Source organism: Monodon monoceros, unplaced genomic scaffold (assembly GCF_005190385.1).
Source record: "Monodon monoceros isolate NGI ecotype Baffin Bay Population unplaced genomic scaffold, NGI_Narwhal_1 Super_Scaffold_17, whole genome shotgun sequence".
NCBI classification, from domain to species: Eukaryota; Metazoa; Chordata; class Mammalia; order Artiodactyla; family Monodontidae; genus Monodon; species Monodon monoceros.
This window is the reverse complement of record NW_021703773.1, coordinates 11,593,142-11,613,242: the sequence shown is the minus strand read 5'-3', so window position 1 is coordinate 11,613,242 and position 20,101 is coordinate 11,593,142. Positions and strand designations below refer to the sequence as shown.

At 39.5% G+C, this 20,101-nt stretch overlaps 1 protein-coding gene across 1 annotated transcript in view; it reads right to left on the bottom strand.

Annotated features, from left to right (window-relative positions):
- Positions 1 to 340: 340 nt before the first annotated feature.
- Positions 341 to 20,101, bottom strand: part of GTF2E2 (general transcription factor IIE subunit 2) — a 68,013-nt gene continuing 48,252 nt past the window's right edge. The window contains exons 7-8 of the mRNA XM_029226240.1: positions 2,100 to 2,215; positions 341 to 849 (exon numbers count right to left, since the gene is read on the bottom strand). Coding sequence (XP_029082073.1) covers positions 733 to 849; positions 2,100 to 2,215 — 233 coding nt within the window. The 3' untranslated portion in view covers positions 341 to 732. The remainder of the gene's footprint in view (positions 850 to 2,099; positions 2,216 to 20,101) is intronic.

Sequence of the window (20,101 nt, the reverse complement as noted above, 5' to 3'; positions counted from 1 at the left end):
AGAAACTCAGGGCCAAGCCCCATCAGGGCTGGGACACAGTCATGTCTTCATCCTTGCTAGAGATGGCATGAGAACATGACTTGCGAAATCCAAGAGGCTAAATACTGATTTATCCTTTTAAAAGCAAGCATTAAAAAATCACATGTAGTGTACCTTTACTGCTTCACCTGCTACCAAGAGGCACACCTTAGGTTCCAACTGTGAAATCCACACGCTCAGCAACGCAGCCCAGACCTCGGTCTCCAACAGCATTCTAGACACCACCTGTGGGAGTCAAAGACAAGCTGCCACCCGTCACTGCCAAGAACGGAAAGAAGCAAACTGAACTCACTGACATCTCAGAGCTCCTTCTACAACGATTTTATTATAAATATGCTCTTTTGGAATAAACAAATACTGCATTCAAGACTATTGGCAAACCTGTTCTAAGGTAATGAAAAGGAAAATGGAACCAGGAACCACTTAGAAGTAGAGATAAATAGCAAAGTCACCTGCATGCCATGCTGAGCGCCTTTCCCCCAAGAAGGAGGTTAACAGGGGACATAACATTTCTCATTAGCCCATTAATGAAAATAAGCTTCAAGTTTGGTAATTTGCACTAGTTCTGTAAACTGAACTGCTCCTGTCCTCGGTCCTAAGAAGTAGAATGGGAAGACAGTCAGTCTTCAGATCCCAGCGTCAGCAAGGAAGATCTTGACTTTGTAACTCTTTGCTCTCAGACAAAACTGTCCACTACTTGCCAGGAGTGATGTCAGAGTAGTCCTTCAGCACCCCGGCCAAGTGCTCATTGTGAGTTTTAAACCGTCGCTTTTTCTGTGAAGCTGGCTTTTTCCTTCTCTGAATAGGAGCCTACAGGAAAAGGTAAAGACAGTTAAGAAACAATGGCTACTCAGAGCGGTAATATGGGGAGGGTTTACAAAAGATTCCCCAGAAACCAGCAGCAAAGAGATGCAGGGTTTGTGACCTTTCTTCTGTTCTGCAGCCCAGCCTCACATACACCAATCCACACAATCCTTGTTCTAAAACACAAACCAGGGCTGTTACAGTGAAGTGCATACCTCCACCTGGAATAAATGGGCTGGCACGAAAACTAACCAGAACTATTGTAGGCGTGAAGTGGGTAAAAAGAGAGACAGTAAATCTCTTTTGTTTTTCATCTCTATTATCAGGTTTAAAATTTTATCCACCATTAATTACCAATAAAACAAAGACCTGAAGCAAATACAGCAAAATATAGAGATATGGGCAAATTGGGAAGTGGATGAACACAGAAAGATTTGTTAAATATTATCCTCTTTTCTTCACTGTATACCTGAAATACTAATATCACATAATATTAACAAACTAAGCAATGACGGGAAACCATGAAGTGCTGCAATCACACTAATTCTTGGAGATCACTGGCAATAAATTTTCCCTTTTAAAGGAGTCCTAAAACTTCACTGAATAAAACACAGTCACAAACAAGTCAAGCTACAAAGGCACGATGGTGGACAGGGAAGGAGGGTGTTAGTGAAATATTTCTCGTCCTGGCTTTGACCCTGGGCTGCAGAGAGCTGGTTAGCTGGTAAAGGAATTCACAGGTCTTCATTCAATTACAAATCCCTCCAATGAGCAGGATTTGGGGGCTATAAAGACAGTAATATCTGGTTCCTAAGGGATCTGAAAGTCAACAAGGATAATTCAGTGTGATCAGGGCTAAGGCAAAGCCAGGCACCGAGACCACCGGGCTCCGGGAGCAAGAGGGGTGGGGGGGTGGGGTGAAGACCATAAAGGCCAGAACGATGAAGCAAGCCCCTGGCAGAAACTGGGAGCACAACACGTGGGCACTGCACGCCCTATGGCTGGAGCTTAAGCGCAGGCAGCCTGCCAGGGAGGCTCTCACATACCTGGCGAGCAGCCCCTGAGGGCAAAGAGATCCGCTGGCCCTCAGTACACCAGACGTGATCTGAATGCATCTGACCAAGGTCACAGGATTAGGACACAGAAAAAACTGGAAGGGAGAACTAACTACCTACCTGCTCTTCCGAGAGCTGCACAGGACGCAGGCTAACAGTTCAAAGAGCAGAAGATTACATTTTCTTCTAGAAAGTACGTACCACTTTCTTTGGTCCAGATTCCTGCATGGAAGAAATACCCTGTCGCTTCAGATACTCTTCAATTTTCTCCTCGTCCATTGAATCCACAGTGACACTCCTCCACAGTTTCTGAAACTCTGTGCCAACAAGACAGTAGTTACTGTACAATAGATGTTTACAAGCTATAACATCTCAGTGTGATCGAAATCAGGCTTCGATATTATCTCCTCTGATCTCAATGAGCACATCTGAGATTTCATTATAAAAACAAAGGAAGACAGGAACATTCAGATGCTGGACACAGCAGCAGAAGGGCCTGGGAACACGAACTGCATCCCTACAGACCAGATCAGCACTGCTCTATTTTTAGAGCCTATAAATGAAGGCCATGTGATTGAGCCTCCCAGCTTTCCTGGGAAGAAAGGCAGTTGACCCTCTCCTTTAATCCCAGAAATCAGTTCTCCATTGAAATAGTTCAAATTCCTGATCATCTCTCATGAGCTCAGTATAGCCCACTTCCTCTCCTACAGGAAAAGAGAAACAGGGAGATGAGGAACCAAAGTTTTATACGGAGGAGTTACAACAGCCTATTTGCAAAAAAGGCCTTTTGAAATCAAACAAATGGGGGATGGGTGACTAAGAGGTGATAAAAGTGAGGGGAGGAATACTGAGACAGTAACACTGTCTCACATGCCCTGGAAGACAAAGGAGAAAGGCCCTCCATCCAGCCTACTCCTTGTTCTTAGAGACCCCGGCCCCTTTGCCACACCACCATTTCTGCAACCAAAAGAGATCACAATTGGGACATGTCCAGATTGAAACTCGAATGCATCTTAAATTCTGTCCCTAAAGAGAGGCTCAAATAACCAGGTTTCACGTCATTATTAACATCTACTTTCCAACACACAAAAAATGTCTTATGATGGCAAATCATAAGACATTTGTACTCTGGATGGTGAAAGAGGCAAGTTCGCTGGGTGCCCTGAGGCTGGGGGCTGGGCCCCTGCTCACCAGAGACCTCTCTCACATGCACATGCGCATGCCCACTCACACTGCAACACCACCTACCCCCATCCCCACCCTCCTCCCTGGCATGGCATCCCGGAGGCCTAATCCAGGTGGCGCCGGCACCTGCCTTACTTTCAGATAAAAAGTGACAATGGAGAGGGGTCCATTCACAAGCTGTAAACAAAGTAGGCATGAGATACTGTGCTGGACCAGACTGTTCTCCTCTTTCCTGTTTCAATACGTATTACATGAAGCAAATGATGCTCTAACGGCTGGGGCTCCAGAGATACTTAGGGAATCTGTTTTCTGCCACACACGGAAAGATTTTTGCTGACGGTGACCAAATGCAAAAATGACAATCTACTACAAAGAATTCAACCTGGGCACAAAGTTATTTCAATCCAAAACATCTCTAAATAAAAAAATTTTTAGGGCTTCCCTGGTGGCACAGTGGTTGAGAGTCCGCCTGCCGATGCAGGGGACACGGGTTCGTGCCCCGGTCCGGGAGGATCCCACATGCCGCGGAGCAGCTGGGCCCGTGAGCCATGGCCGCTGAGCCTGCGTGTCCAGAGCCTGTGCTCTGCAACGGGAGAGGCCACAGCAGTGCGAGGCCCGCGTACCGCAAAAATAAAATTAAAAAGAAAAAAAATTTTTTTTTATTTCTTTCAATACATTAAGAGTTCTTTTTCCTATATGCTCCCTGAACTTTCATCTGCATAGATTACAGAAATCAGTTAACAGATGACAATCAATTGTTTGCATGACTTTCTCAGCCCCTTGAAGGGCTATAAGCTCCTCGGAGTGGATATTTTTTTTTGTAAGTTTCCTACTATGGTTGGCACTGAATTTAGCACATCCTCAACAGTTTGATCACTGAACGTATGAAATGTTATTCTCTGGGCATCACAGAGTATCTTTTCTTTTTACATTTTTTAAACTTTTTTATTTTAAAATAATTTTACATTAACAGAAGAGTTGCAACATTAGTACACAGAACTCCAGTACAGGTTTTGCCCAGCTTTCCCTAATGTTAACACTGTATATGATCTTAGTAAAATTATCTAAACTAATAATACAAGCCTATTAACTAATCTACAGATCTTATTCACATGTCACCAGTTTTAGCACTTGCGTCCCCGTCCTGGTCGTCCTGGTCCGGCACCACACCTGGGATCCCACTGTGTTTAGCTGCCGTGTCTCCTTGTTCCAGGCTCTAAGTGTGCCCAGTGTCTCCTCATCTCTCAGGACCATGACACTTCTGAGGAGTTTCTGTAGTTATTTTATACAACGGCCCTCAATGTGCGGTTGTCTGCTATTTCCTTGTGATTAAATTGAGGCTATACATTTTGGGCAAGAACATCACAGAGAAGACATTGTGCCCTTCTCAGGACCTAACATCAAGGGTCCATGATGTTCACATGGCTTATTACTGGGGCGGTCAGAATGATCACTGGTTAAGGTGGTGTCTGTCAGATTTCTCCACCATGAAGCTATTATTTTTCCCTTTGTAACTAATAAGCACCCTGTGGGGAGATCTACTGAGACTATGCCTAAACACCCTGTTTCTCAGCACACGTTATCTCACTAATTTCAGCATCCATTGATGGCTCGTGCCTACAACAACTGATACTTGTAGGTTTGCCTAACGGCATGTTACTTCCGTCATTCCTTTCATGCGTATGGATTAGGATTCTATAAGGAAGACTACTGAACAAATGGATCAGATTCTCGAGCCAATCTATTTATTCAATTGTTAACTTAGTATGGATTCATGGATATTTATTTTATTTCATGGATTATAACCCATTACTATCATGATTTATTTTCTTGTTCAAATATCCTGGCTTTGGTCATTGAGTCCCTTCAAATTGTCCCTGGCTCCTTTTGACTTGCTTCCCTTTTTTGTTGTTTGGGGTTTTTTTGAGCATTTTCTTACTTTCTGGTACCAAAACATGTTCCAAGCTCATCTTGCATTTCCCCAAACTTGGAATCAGCTCTTCGCCAAGGAGTCCTGACTCCTTTTACTGGAGAATGGTATTTCGAAACCAAGATCTAGGCATCCTAGTCTCTTTTTCTAGCAATCACTTTTATGTTTTTGAAAACAGCAAATGATTAGGGGACATGAAATTTAAAGACAAATGACTTGTTTTAGGAGATTATCTCCAAGTATCATGAAAGTCAGTCAGGCTCTAAATTATAAGGGTAAATAAAATAGGAATTGTTTAAAAATCTGCTGTCTTTTAACAGAAAAGAAAGGCTAGAATTTTAAAACTCAGATTTGACCCTTTCAACTGAAGGGAACCCTGTCCTACTTGAGCTAAGAATGAAAACTGTGTAACAGAAAGTATGCCAGAGAAGGAAAGAAAATAAGCAAATTCATTAATAAGGCTTTGCTTAAATTCCCAAATAACTCATTCATATTTTGGCTACACCCAAAGCTTTCCTATGAAATACAAAACTAGCAGAATAGTATAGACTGTGGCGACAGAGGGCCTGGATGTGGAACCCAGTGACACTATTTACTAACTATGTCACATGGGAGAAGTTACTTAACCTCTCTGCCTCAGTTTCCTGACCTGTAAAATTGGGATAATAATATGTATTTCATAAAGATGTGGGGATAAAATGAGTTAATATCTATAAGGCACTGAGAATAATGCCTGCAAAGGAAAAAGCACTATCTATATCCGTCATAGTTACCATCATCCTCTGAGGTCTATCATCTCTTATTTCTGAGTGTTAATGCCTTTAAGGAAGGCAGGTGAATCTGGCTGCTTTCAATAAGCATGACTCATCTGAGATTTATCCATGTTGTTGGGCATGTCAGTACTTCGTTCCTTCTTATTGCAAAGCTGTATTCCATTGTAAGGATGTACCACACTTGGGGGCAATGAAGGGACTGTTAAAGGGCATCTGAATTGTTTACATGTTTTGGCTGTTATGAATAAAGTTGATATGCACATGGATTTTGAGTGAACTTGGGTAAAAACCTAAAAGTGGTACGGCTGGGTCATACATACAGTATACGTATTACAGCATACTAATAAATATGACGACCTACACCTCACACTATATGCAAAAATTAATTCAAAATGATCAAAGATCTAAATATAAGAGCTAAAACAGAAACTCTTTGAAGAAAAAACAGAAGTAAATATTGGTGTTGTTGGAATAGGGAATGGTTTCTTAGATATGACAAACACAAGCAACAAAAAGACAAATACATAAATTTTACCTCATCAAGATTAAAAACGTTTGTATCTCAAAGCACACCAACAAGAAACTGAAAAGACAACTCATAGAATGGACAATATTCACAAAACATAACTCTTTTAACAGACCTGTATCCAGAATAAAGAACTCTTTAAAATTCTATAATAGGACCTTCAAGATGGCAGAGGAGTAAGATGTGGAGATCACCTTCCTCCCCACAAATACACCAAAAATAAATTTACATGTGGCACAACTCCTACAGAACACCTACTGAATGCTGGCAGAAGACCTCAGACTTCCTAAAAGGGTGCACAAGGAGAGGGGCACCGCCTAAACAAGCTTCAGAGACAGGCACAAGCCACAGCTATCAGCGTGGACACCAGAGACGGGCATGAAATGCTAAAGTTACTGTTGCAGCCACCAAGAAGCCTGTGTGCAAGCACAGGTCACTATCCACACCTCCCCTCCCGGGAGCCTGTGCAGCCCGCCACTGCCAGGGTCCTGGGATCCAGGGACAACTTCCCCAGAAGAACACAAGGCGCGCCACAGGCTATTGCAGCATCACACTGGGCTCTGCCGCCACAGGCTCGCCCCGCACTCCGTGCCCCTCCCTCCCCTGGCCTGAGTGAGCCAGAGTCCCCGAATCAGCTGCTCCTTTAACCCCGTCCTGTCTGAGCAAAGAACAGATGCCCTCAGGCGACCTACATGCAGAGGCGGGTCCAAATCCAAAGCTGAACCCCGGGAGCTGTGCAAACAAACAGGAGAAAGGGAAATCTCTCCGAGCAGCCTCAGGAGCAGCGGATTAAATCTCCACAATCAACTTGCTGTACCCTGCATCTGTGGAATACCTGACTAGACAACGAGTCATCCCAAAACTGAGGCGGTGGACTTTGGGAGCAACTGTAGACTTGGGGTTTGCTTTCTGCAACTAATTTGTTTCTAGTTTTATATTTATCTTAGTTTAGTATTTAGAGATTATCATTGGTAGATTTGTTTATTTATTTGGGTGCTCTCTTCCTTTTTTTATATATTTTTCTTTTTCTCTTTTTGTCAGTGTGTATGTATATGCTTCTTTGTGTGATTCTGTCTGTATAGATTTGCTTTTACTATTTGTCCTAGGGTTCTGTCTGTCCGGTTTTTTTTAGTATAGTTTTTAGCACATGCTATCATTGGTGGATTTATTTGTTTAATTGCTCTTTTTTTAATTACTTTTTTATTTTAATAACTTCTGTTTCTTCCTGTTTTTTCTTTTCTCCCTTTTCTTCTGAGCTGTGTGGCTGACAGGGTCTTGGTGCTCTGGCCAGGTGCCAGGCCTGAGCCTCTGAGGTCAGAAAGCCAAGTTCAGAACACTGGTCCACCAGAGACCTCCTGGCCTCTCATAATATGGGAGAGAGCTCTCCCAGAGATCTCCATCTCAACACTAAGACCCAGCTCTACTCAACGACCAGCAAGCTCCAGTACTGGACACCCCATGCCAAACAACTAGCAAGACAGGAACACAACCCCACCCATTAGCAGAGAGGCTGCCTAAAATCATACTAAGTTCACAGACACCCCAAAACACACCACCGGACAACGGTCCTGCCCACCAGAAAGACAAGATCCAGCCTCATCCACCAGAACACAGGCACCAGTCCCATCCACCAGGAAGCCTACACAACCCACTGAACCAACCTTACCCACTGGGGACAGACACCAAAAACAATGGGAACTATGAACCTGCAGTCTGCAAAAAGCAGACCCCTAACACAGTAAGTTAAGCAAAATGAGAAGACAGAGAAATACACAGCAGATGAAGGAACAAAGTAAAACCAACCAGACCAAACAAATGAAGAGGAAATAGGCAGTCTACCTAAAAAAGAATTCAGAGTAATGATAGTAAAGGTGATCCAAAATCTTGGAAGCAGAATGGAGAAAATACAAGAAACGCTTAACAAGGACCCAGAAGTACTAAAGAGCAAACAAACAATGATGAACAATGAAATTAAAAATTCTCTAGAAGGAATCAATAGTAGAATAACTGAGGCAGAAGAACAGATAAGTGACCTGGAAGATAAAATAGCGGAAATAACTACTGCAGAGCACAATAAACAAAAAAGAATGAAAAGAATTGAGGACAGTCACAGAGACCTCTGGGACATAAAATGCACCAACATTCAAATTATAAGGGCCCCAGAAGAAGAAGAGAAAAAGAAAGGGACTGAGAAAATATCTGAAGAGATTATAGTTGAAAACTTCCCTAACATGGGAAAGGAAATAGTCAGTCAAGTCCAGGAAGTGCAGAGAGTCCCATACAGGATAAATCCAAGGAGAAACACACCAAGAGACATATTAATCAAACTATGAAAAACTAACTACAAAGAAAAAATATTAAAAGCAGCAATGGAAAACCAACAAATAACATATAAGGGAACCCCCAATAGGTTAACAGCTGATCTTTCAGGAGAAACTCTGCAAGCCGGAAGGGAGTGGCAGAATATGCTTAAAGTGATGCAAGGGAAAAACCTACAACCAAGATTACTGTACCCAGCAAGGATCTCATTCAGATTCAACGGAGAAATAAAAAGCTTTACAGACAAGCAAAAACTACGAGAATTCAGCACCACAAAACCAGCTTCACAACAAATGCTAAAGGAACTTCTCTAAGCAGGAAACGCAAAAGAAAAAGACCAACAAAAACAAACCCAAATCAATTAAGAAAATGGTAATAGGAACATACATATCACCAAACACCTTATATGTAAATGGATTAAATGCTCCAACCGAAAGACAAAGACTGTTTGAATGGATACAAAAACAAGACATTTAAATATGTCTGTCTGTCTACAAGAAACCTGCTTCAGACCTAGTGACACATACAGACTGAAAGTGAGGGGATGGAAAAAGATATTCTATGCAAATGGAAATCACAAGAAAGCTGGAGTAGCAATACTCGTATCAGATAAAATACTTTAAAATAAAGAGTGTTACAAGAGAGAAGGACATGACATAATGATCAAGGGATCAATCCAAGAAGAAAAAATAACAATTATAAATATTTATGCAGCCAACATAGGAGCACCACAAAACATAAGGCAAATGTTCACAGCCATAAAAGGAGAAATCGACAGTAACACAAAAACAGTGGGGAACTTTAACACCCCACTTACACCAATAGGCAGATCATCCAGACAGAAAATAAATAAGGAAACACAAGCTTTAAATGACACAATAGACCAGATAGACTAAATTGATATTTATAGGACATTCCATCCAAAAACAACTGAATACACTTTCTTCTCAAGTTCTCATGGAACATTCTCCAGGACAGATCATATCTTGGGTCACAAACAAAGCCTTAGTAAATGTAAGAAAACTGAAATCTTATCAAGTATCTTTTCCGACCACAACGCTATGAGACTAGATATCAATTACAGGAAAAAAAACTGTAATAAATACAAACACATGGAGGCTAAACATTATGCTACTAAATAACCAAGAGATCACTGAAGAAATCAAAGAGGAAATCAAAAAATACCTAGAAAAAAATGACAATGAACACATGACAACCCAAAATCTATGGAATGCAGCAAAAGCAGTTCTAAAAGGGAAGTTGATAGCAATACAATCACACCTCAAGAAACAAGAAAAATTTTAAATAAACAACCTAAACTTACACCTAAAGCAATTACAGAAAGAACAAAAAAAACCCAAAGATAGCAGAAGGAAAGAAATCATAAAGATCAGAGCAGAAATAAATGAAAAAGAAATGAAGGAAACGATAGCAAAGATCAATAAAACTAAAATCTGGTTGCTTGAGAAGATAAACAAAATTGATAAACGATTAGCCAGACTCATCAAGAAAAAAAGGGAGAAGACAGAATTAGAAATGAAAAAGGATAAGTATCAACTGACATTGCAGAAATACAAAGGATCATGAGAGATTACCACAAGCAACTATATGCCAGTAAAATGGACAACCTGGAAGAAATGGACAAATTCTTAGAAAAGCACAAAATCCCGAGACTGAACCAGGAAAAAATAGAAAACATAAACGGACCAATCACAAGCACTGAAATTGAAACTGTCATTAAAAATCTTCCAAAAAACAAAAGCCCAGGACCAGATGGCTTCACATGTGAATTCTCTCAAACATTTACAGAAGATCTAACACCCATCCTTCTCAAACTCTTCCAAAATATAGCAGAGGAAGGGACACTCCCAAACTCATTCTACGAGGCCACTATCCCCAATACCAAAATCAGACAAAGATGTCACAAAGAAAGAAAACTACAGGCCAATATCACTGATGAACATAGATGCAAAAATCCTCAACAAAATACTAGCAAACAGAATCTAACAGCACATTAAAAGGATCATACACCATGATCAAGTGGGGTTTATCCCAGGAAGGCAAGGATTCTTGAATATATGCAAATCAATCAATGCTATAACCACATTGACAAACTGAAGGAAAAAAACCATATGATCATTTCAATAGATGCAGAAAAAGCTTTTGACAAAATTCAACAGCCATTTATGATAAAAACCCTCCAGAAAGTAGGCATAAAGGGAACTTTCCTCAACATAACAAAGGCCATATATGACAAACCCACAGCAAAATGGTTCACAATGGTGAAAAACTGAAACCATTTCCTCTAATATCAGGAAAAAGACAAGGTTGTCCACTCTCACAACTATTATTCAACATAGTATTGGAAGTTTTAGCCATAGCAGTCAGAGAAGAAAAAGAAATAAAAGGAATCCAAATCAGAAAAGAAGAAGTAAAACGGTCACTGCAGATGACATGATACTATACATAGAGAATCCTAAACATGCCACCAGAACACTACTAGAGCTAATCAATGAATCTGGTAAAGCAGCAGGATACAAAATTAATGAATAGAAATCTCTTGCATTCCTATACACTAATGCTGAAGACTCTGAGAAATTAAGGAAACACTCCCATTTACCACTGCAACAAAAAAAGTTAAATACCTAGGAATAAACCTACCTAAGGAGACAAAAAGGACCTGTATGCAGAAAACTATAAGACACTGATGAAAGAAATTAAAGATGATACCAACAGATGGAGAGATATACCATATTCTTGGATTGGAAGAATCAACACTGTGAAAATGACTATACTACCCAAAGCAATAAACAGATTCAATGCAATCCCTATCAAACTACCAATGGCATTTTTCACAGCACTAGAACAAAAAATTTCACAATTTCTAAGAAAACACAAAAGACCCCGAATGGCCAAAGCAATCTTGAGAAAGAAAAATGGAGCTGCAGGAATCAGGCTCCCAGACTTCAGACTATACTACAAAGTGACAATAATCAAAACAATACGGTACTGGCACAAAAAACAGGAATACAGATCAATGGAACAGGACAGAAAGCCCAGAGATAAACCCACGCACATATGGTCACTTTATTTTTGATAAAGGAGGGAAGAATATACAATGGAAAAAAGACAGCCTCTTCAATAAGTGGTGCTGGGAAAACTGGACAGCTACATGTAAAAGAATGAAATTAGAACACTCCCTAACACCATACACAAAAATAAACTCAAAATGGATTAAAGACCTAAATGTAAGGCCAAACACTATAAAACTTTTAGAGGAAGACAGAGGCAGAACACTCTATGACATAAATCACAGCAAGATTCTTTTTTGACCCACCTCCTAGAGAAATGGAAATAAAAACAAAAATAAATGGGACCTAATGAAACTTAACAGCTTTTGCACAGCAAAGGAAACTACAAACAAGATGAAAAGACAACCCTCAAAATGGGAGAAAATATTTGCAAATGAAGCAACTGACAAAGGATTAATATCCAAAATTTACAAGCAGCTCATACAGCTCAGTACCAAAAATACAAACACCCCAATCGAAAAATGGGCAGAAGACCTAAATAGATGCTTCTCCAAAGAAGATATACAGATTGCCAACAAACACATGAAAGGATGCTCAACATCACTGATCATTAGAGAAATGCAAATCAAAACTACAATGAGGTATCACCTCACACCAGTCAGGATGAACATCATCAAAAAATCTACAGACAATAAACGCTGGAGAGGGTGTGGAGAAAAAGGAACCCTCTTGCACTGTTGGTGGGAATGTAAATTGATACAGCCACTATGGAGAACAGTATGGAGGTTGCTTAAAAAACTAAATATAGAAGTGCCATATGCCCCAGCAATCCCAATACTGGGCATATACCCTGAGAAAACCATAATTCAAAGAGAGTCATGTACCACAATGTTCACTGCAGCTCTATTTACAATAGCCAGGACATGGAAGCAAACTAAGTGCCCATTGACAGATGAATGGATAAAGAAGATGTGGCACATATATACAGTGGAATATTACTCAGCCATAAAAACAAACAAAACTGAGTTATCTGTACTCAGGTGGATGGACCTAGATTCTGTCATACAGAGTGAAGTAAGCCAGAAAGAGAAAAACGAAGAGCATATGCTAATACATATATATGGAATCTTTAAAAAAAATGGTTCTGAAGAACCTAGGGACAAGACAGAAATAAAGACGCAGACGTAGAGAATGGACTTGAGGACACAGGGAGGGGGAAGGGTAAGCTGAGACGAAGTGAAAGAGTAGCACTGACATATATACACTACCAAATGTAAAACAGATAGCTAGTGGGAAGCAGCCACATAGCACAGGGAGATCAACTTGGTGCTTTGTGGCCACCTAGACGGGTGGAATAGGGAGGTTGGGAGGGAGATACGAGAGAGAGGGGACATGGGGATATATGTATACATATAGCTGATTCACTTTTTTTTTGAATTTTTGAATTTTATTTATTTCTTTATACAGCAGGTTCTTATTAGTTATCCATTTTATACATATTAGTGTGTACATGTGAAGCGTGATCTCCCAATTCATCCCACCACCAACCCCACCACCACCACCACCACTTTCCCCCCTTGGTGTCCACACGTTTGTTCTCTACATCTGTGTCTCTATTTCTGCCCTGCAAACTGGTTCATCTGTAACATTTTTCAAGGTTCCACATATATGAGTTAATATACAATATTTGTTGTTTTCTTTCTGACTTACTTCACTCTGTATGAAAGTCTCTAAATCCATCCACATCTCTAAAAATGACCTAATTTCACTCCTTTTTATGGCTGAGTAATATTCCATTGTAGATATTTACCACATCTTCTTTATCCATTCGTCTGTCAATGGGCATTTAGGTTGCTTCCATGACCTGGCTATTGTAAATAGTGCTGCAATGAACATTGGGGTGCATGTGTCTTTTTGAATTATGGTTTTCTCTGGGTATATGCCCAGTAGTGGGATTGCTGGGTCATATGGTAGTACTATTTTTAGTTTTCTAAGGAACCTCCATACTGTTCTCCATAGTGGCTGTATCAATTTACATTCCTACCGAGAGTTCAGGAGGATTCCCTTTTTGCCACACCCTCTCCAGCATTTATTGTTTGTACATTTTCTGATGATGTCCGTTCTACCTGATGTGAGGTGATACCTCATTGCACTTTTGATTTGCATTTCTCTAATAATTAGTGATGCTGAGCAGCTTTTCATGTGCTTCTTGGCCATCTGTATGTCTTCTTTGGAGAAATGTCTATTTAGGTCTTCTGCCCATTTTTCAATTGGGTTGCTTTTTTAATATTGAGCTGCATGAGCTGTTTATACTTTGGAGATTAATCCTTTGTCCGCTGATTCATTTGCAAATATTTTCTCCCATTCTGAGGGTTATCTTTTCATCTTGTTTGTAGTTTCCTTTGCTTTGCAAAAGCTTTTAAGTTTCATTAGGTCCCATTTATTTTGTTTTTATTTCATTACTCTAGGAGGTGGATCAAAAAAGATCTTGCTGTGATTTATGTCAAAGAGTGTTCTTCCTATGTTTTCCTCTAAGTTTTATAGTGTCCAGTCTTACATTTAGGTCTCTAATCCATTTTGACTTTATTTTTGTTTACAGTGTTAGGGCGTGTTCTAATTTCATTCTTTTACAGGTAGCTGTCCAGTTTTCCCAGCACCACTTATTGAAGAGACTGTTTTTTCTTCTATATCCTTGCCTCCTTTGTCATAGACTAGTTGACCACAGGTGCTTATCTCTGGGCTTTCTATCCTGTTCCATCGATCTATGTTTCTGGTTTTGTGCCAGTACCATATTGTCTTGATTACAGTAGCTTTCTAGTATAGTCTGAAGTCAGGGAGTCTGATTCCTCCAGGTCTGTTTTTTTCCCTCAAGACTGCTTTGGCTATTCGGGTTCTTTTGTGTCTCCATACAAATTTTAAGATTTTTTGTTCTAGGTCTGTAAAAAAAAAAAAAAAATGCCACTGGTAATTTGATAGGGATTGCATTGCAATCTGTAGATTGCTTTGGGTAGTATAGTCATTTTCACAATGTTGATTCTTCCAATCCAAGAACATGGTATATCTCTCTATCTGTTGGTATCATCTTTAATTTCTTTCATCAGTGTCTTATTGTTTTCTGCATACAAGTCTTTCATCTTCTTAGGTAGGTTTATTCCTAGGTATTTTATTATTTTTGTTGCAGTGGTAAATGGGAGTGTTTCCTTAATTTCTCTTTCAGAGTTTTCATCATTAGTGTTTAGGATTGCAAGAGATTGCTATGCATTAATTTTGTATCCTGCTGCTTTACCAGATTCATTGATTAGCTCTAGTAGTGTTCTGGTGGCATGTTTAGGATTCTCTATGTATAGTATCATCTCATCTGCAAACAATGACAGTTTTACTTCTTCTTTTCCAAGTTGGATTCCTTTTATTTCTTTTTCTTCTCTGATTGCTGTGGCTAGGACTTCCACAACTATGTTGAATAAGTGGCGAGAGTGGACATCCTTGTCTTGTTCCTGGTCTTAGAGGAAATGCTTTCAGTTTTTCACAACTGAGAATGATGTTTGCTGTGGGTTTGTCGTATGTGGCCTTTATTATGTTGAGGTAGGTTACCTCTATGCCCACTTTCTGGAGAGCTTTTATCATAAATGGGTGTTGAATTTTGTCAAAAGGTTTTTCTGCATCTATTGAGATGATCATATGGCTTTTATTCTTCAATTTGTTAATATGGTGTATCACATTGATTGATTTGCGTATATTGAAGAATCCCTGCATCCCTGGGATAAATCCTACTTGATCATAGTGTATGATCCTTTTAATGTGTTGTTGGATTCTGTTTGCTAGTATTCTGCTGAGGATTTTTGCTTCTAAGTTCATCAGTGATATTGGTCTGTAATTTTCTTTTTTTGTAGTATCTTTGTCTGCTTTTGGTATCAGGGTGATGGTGGCCTCATAGAATGAGTTTGGGAGTGTTCCTTCCTCTGCAATTTTTTGGAAGAGTTTGAGAAGGATGGGTGTTAGCTCTTCTCTAAATGTCTGAAAGAATTCACCTGTGAAGCCATCTGGTCCTGGACTTGTTTGTTAGAAGATTTTTAATCACAGTGTCAATTTCATTACTTGTGATTGGTCTGTTGATATTTTGTTTCTTCCTGGTTCAGTCTTGGAAGGTTATACCTAAGAATTTGTTCATTTCTTCCAGGTTGTCCATTTTATTGGCATAGAGTTGCTTGTAGTAGTCTCTTAGGATGCTTTGTATTTCTGTATGTCTGTTGTAACTTCTCCTTTTTCATTTCTAATTCTATTGAACTGAGTCCTCTCCCTCTTTTTCTTGATGAGTCTGGCTAGTGGTTTATCAATTTTGTTTATCTTCTCAAAGAACCAGGTTTTAATTTTATTTATCTTTGCTATTGTTTTCTTTGTTTCTATTTCATTTATTTCTGGTCTGATCTTTATGATTTCTTTCCTTCTCCTAACTTTGGGTTTTGTTTGTTCTTCTTTCTCTAGTTCCTTTATGTGTAAGGTTAGAATGTTTGAGATTTTTCTTGTTTCTTGAGGTAGGCTTGTATTGCTATAAACTTCCCTCTTAGAACTGCTTTTGCTGCATCCCATAGGTTTTGGATCGTCATGTTTTCACTGTCATTTGTCTCTAGGTATTTTTTGATTTTCTCTTTGATTTCTTCAGTGATCTCTTGGTTATTTATTAACGTATTGTTAAGCCTCCATGTGATTGTGTTTTTTACATTTTTTTCCCTGTAATTCATTTCTCGTCTCATAGTGTTGTAGTCAGAAAAGACGCTTGATATGATTTCAATTTTCTTAAATTGACTGAGGCTTGATTTGTGACCCAAGATGTGATCTATCCTGGGGAATGTTCCATGAGAACTTGAGGAGAAAGTGTATTCTGCTGTTTTTGGATGGAATATCATATAAATATCAATTTTATCTATGTGGTCTATTGTGTCATTTAAAGCTGTTTTCTTATTCCTTTTCTGTTTGGATGATCCGTCCATTGGTGTAAGTAAGGTGTTAAAGTCCCCCACTATTACTGTGTCACTGCTGATTTCCTCTTTTATAGCTGTTAGCAGTTGCCTTATGTATCGCTCCTATGTTGGGTGCATATATATTTATAATTGTTATATCTTCTTCTTGGATTGATCCCTTGATCATTATGTAGTGTCCTTCCTTGTCTCTTGTAACATTCTTTAAAGTCTATTTTATCTGATATAAGTATTGCTACTCCAGCTTTCTTTTGATTTCTATTTGCATGGAATATCTTTTTCCATTCCCTCACTTTCAGTCTGTATGTGTCCCTAGGTCTGAAGTGGGTCTCATATATGGGTCTTGCTTTTGTATCCATTCAGTGAGCCTGTGTCTTTTGGTTGGAGCATTTAATCCATTCACGTTTAAGGTAATCATCGGTATGTATGTTCCTATTACCATCTTCTTAGTTGTTACGGGTTTGTTTTTGTAGGTCCTTTTCTTCCCTTGTGTTTTTCACTTAGAGAAGTTCCTTTAGCATTTGCTGTAGAGCTGGTTTGGTGGTGCTGAATTCTCTTAGCTTTTGCTTGTCTGTAAAGCTTTCGATTTTGTCGAATCTGAATGAGATCCTTGCAGGGTAGAGTAATCTTGGTTGTAGGTTCTTCCTTTTCATCACTTTAAATATATCATGCCACTCCCTTCTGGCTTGTAGAGTTTCTGCTGAGAACTCAACTGTTAACGTTATGGGAGTTCCCTTGTACATTATTTGTCGTTTTTCCCTTGTTGCTTTCAATAATTTTTGTCTTTAATTTTTGTCAATTTGATTACTATGTATCTCAGCGTGTTTCTCCTTGGGTTTCTACTGCCTGGGCCTCTCTGCGCTTCCTGGACTTGGGTGGCTATTTCCTTTCCCATGTTAGGGAAGTGTTCGACTATAATCTCTTCAAATATTTTCTCAGGTCCTTTCTCTCTCTCTTCTCCTTCTGGGACCCCTATAATGCTAATGCTGTTGCATTTAATGTTGTCCCAAAGGTCTCTCAGGCTGTCTTCATTTCTTTTCATTCTTTTTTCTTTATCCTGTTCCATGTCAGTGAATTCCACCATTCTGTCTTCCAGGTCACTTATCCGTTCTTCTGCTATTGATTCCTTCTCGTGTATTTTTCATTTCAGTTATTGTACCGTTCATCTTTGTTTGTTCTTTAATTCTTCTAGGTGTTTTTTTGTTTGTTTGTTTGTTTTTCGGTATAAGGGCCTCTCACTGCTGTGGCCTCTCCCGTTTGGAGCACAGGCTCCGGACGCGCAGGCTCAGTGGCCACGAGTCACGGGCCCAGCCGCTCCATGGCATGTGGGATCTTCCCAGACTGGGGCACAAACCCACGTCCCCTGCATCGGCAGGCAGACTCTCAACCATTGTGCCACCAGGGAAGCCCTGTTCTTTAATTCTTCTAGGTCTTTGTTAAACATTTCTTGCAACTTCTTGATCTTCGCCTCCACTCTTTTTCCAAGGTCCTGGATCATCTTCACTATCATTATTCTGAATTCTTTTTCTGGAAGGTTTCCTATCTCCACTTCGCTTAGTTGTTTTTCTGGGGGTTTATCTTGTTCCTTCATCTGGTACATAGCCCTCTGCCTTTTTATCTTGTCTATCTTTCTGTGAATGTGGTTTTTGTTCCACAGGATGCAGGATTATAGTTCTTCTTGCTTCTGCTGTCTGCCCTCCTGATTCACTTTGTTATACAGCAGCAACTAACACAACAATGTAAAGCAATTATACTCCAATAAAGATGTTAAAAGAATAAATAAAAAATAAACAAATGAGACCTAATTAAACTTAAAAGATTTTGTACAGCCAAGGAAACCACTGACAAAATGAAAAGACAACATACCAAGTGGGAGAAAATACTTGCAAATAATATGACAGATAAGGGGTTAACATCCAAAATATATAAATGGTTCATACAACTCTATCAATATCAAAAAAATAAACAACCTGATTAAAAAATGACCAGAAGCTTGAATAGACATTTTTCCAAAGAAGACATACAGGTGGCCAACAGGCACATGAAAAGATGCTCAACATCTCTAATCGTCAGGAAAATACAGTAAGACATAACCTCACACCTGTCAGAATGGCTGTCATCAAAAGATGACAAATAACAAATGTTGTTAAGGATGTGGAGAAAAGGGAACCCTTGTACAGTGTTTGTGAGAATGTAACTTGGCACAGCCACTAAGGAAAACAGTATGGAGGTTCCTCAAAAAACTAAAAATATAACTACCATGTGACCCAACAATTCCACTCCTGGGTATATATCCAAGGAAAATGAAACACTAATTCAAAAAGATATGTGCACCCCGATAGTCACAGCAGCACTATTTACAATAGTCAAGATATGGAAGGAACCTAAGTGTCCATCAGCAGATGAATAAAGAAGATGTGGTACATATATACAATGGAATACTACTCAGCCATAAAAAGAATGAAATAATGCCATTTGCAACCACACGGATGGACCTGGAGGGTATTGTGCTAAATGAAGTAAGACAAAGAGAAAGATAAAGACTGTATGATATCACTTATATGTGAAATCTAAAACAATAAAACGAATGAATATAAGAAAACAGAAACAGACCCACAGATATAGCAAGCAAACTAGTGGTTACCAGTGGGGGGAGGGAAGAGGAGAAGGGCAAGTTGTGGGGATGGGATTAAGAGATACAAAAACTACTACATATAAAATAGATAAGCAACAAGGGTATGTTGTGTAGCACAGGAAAAAAATTCTATAACAAAATTTTTTTAGGGCTTCCCTGGTGGTGCAGTGGTTGAGAGTCCGCCTGCCGATGCAGGGGACACGGGTTCATGCCCCGGTCCGGGAGGATCCCACATGCCGCGGAGCAGCTGGGCCTGTAAGCCATGGCCGCTGAGCCTGCGCGTCCGGAGCCTGTGCTCCACAACGGGAGAGGTCACAACAGTGAGAGGCCCGCGTACCACAAAAAAAAAAAAAAAAAGAAAAAAAAATTTTTTTTTAATAGGTAAAGAATTTAATTAGACATTTCTCAAAAGATAATATACATGTATAACTGAATCACTTTGCTGTACACCTGAAACTAACACAACAGGGTAAATCAACTATTCTCCAATATAAAAATAAACATTTTTTTAATAAATAAAAATTTAAAAAATAAAACAAGACAACATACAAATGGCCATTAAGCAAAAAGATGCTCATCATTAGAGAAATGTAAATCAAAACTATGATAAGATACCATTTCACACCCAGTACGACAGCTAAAATCAGTGTTGGCAATGATGTGGAGAAATTGGAACCCTCACGCACTGCTGCTGGGAATGTAAAATGATGTAGCCACTTTGCAAAACAGTATGGCAATTGCTCAAAAGTTAGCCATTGGAATTACCATATTATCCAGCAATTCCACTCCTAGGTATGTACTTAAGAGAAATGAAAAATTATTTCCAC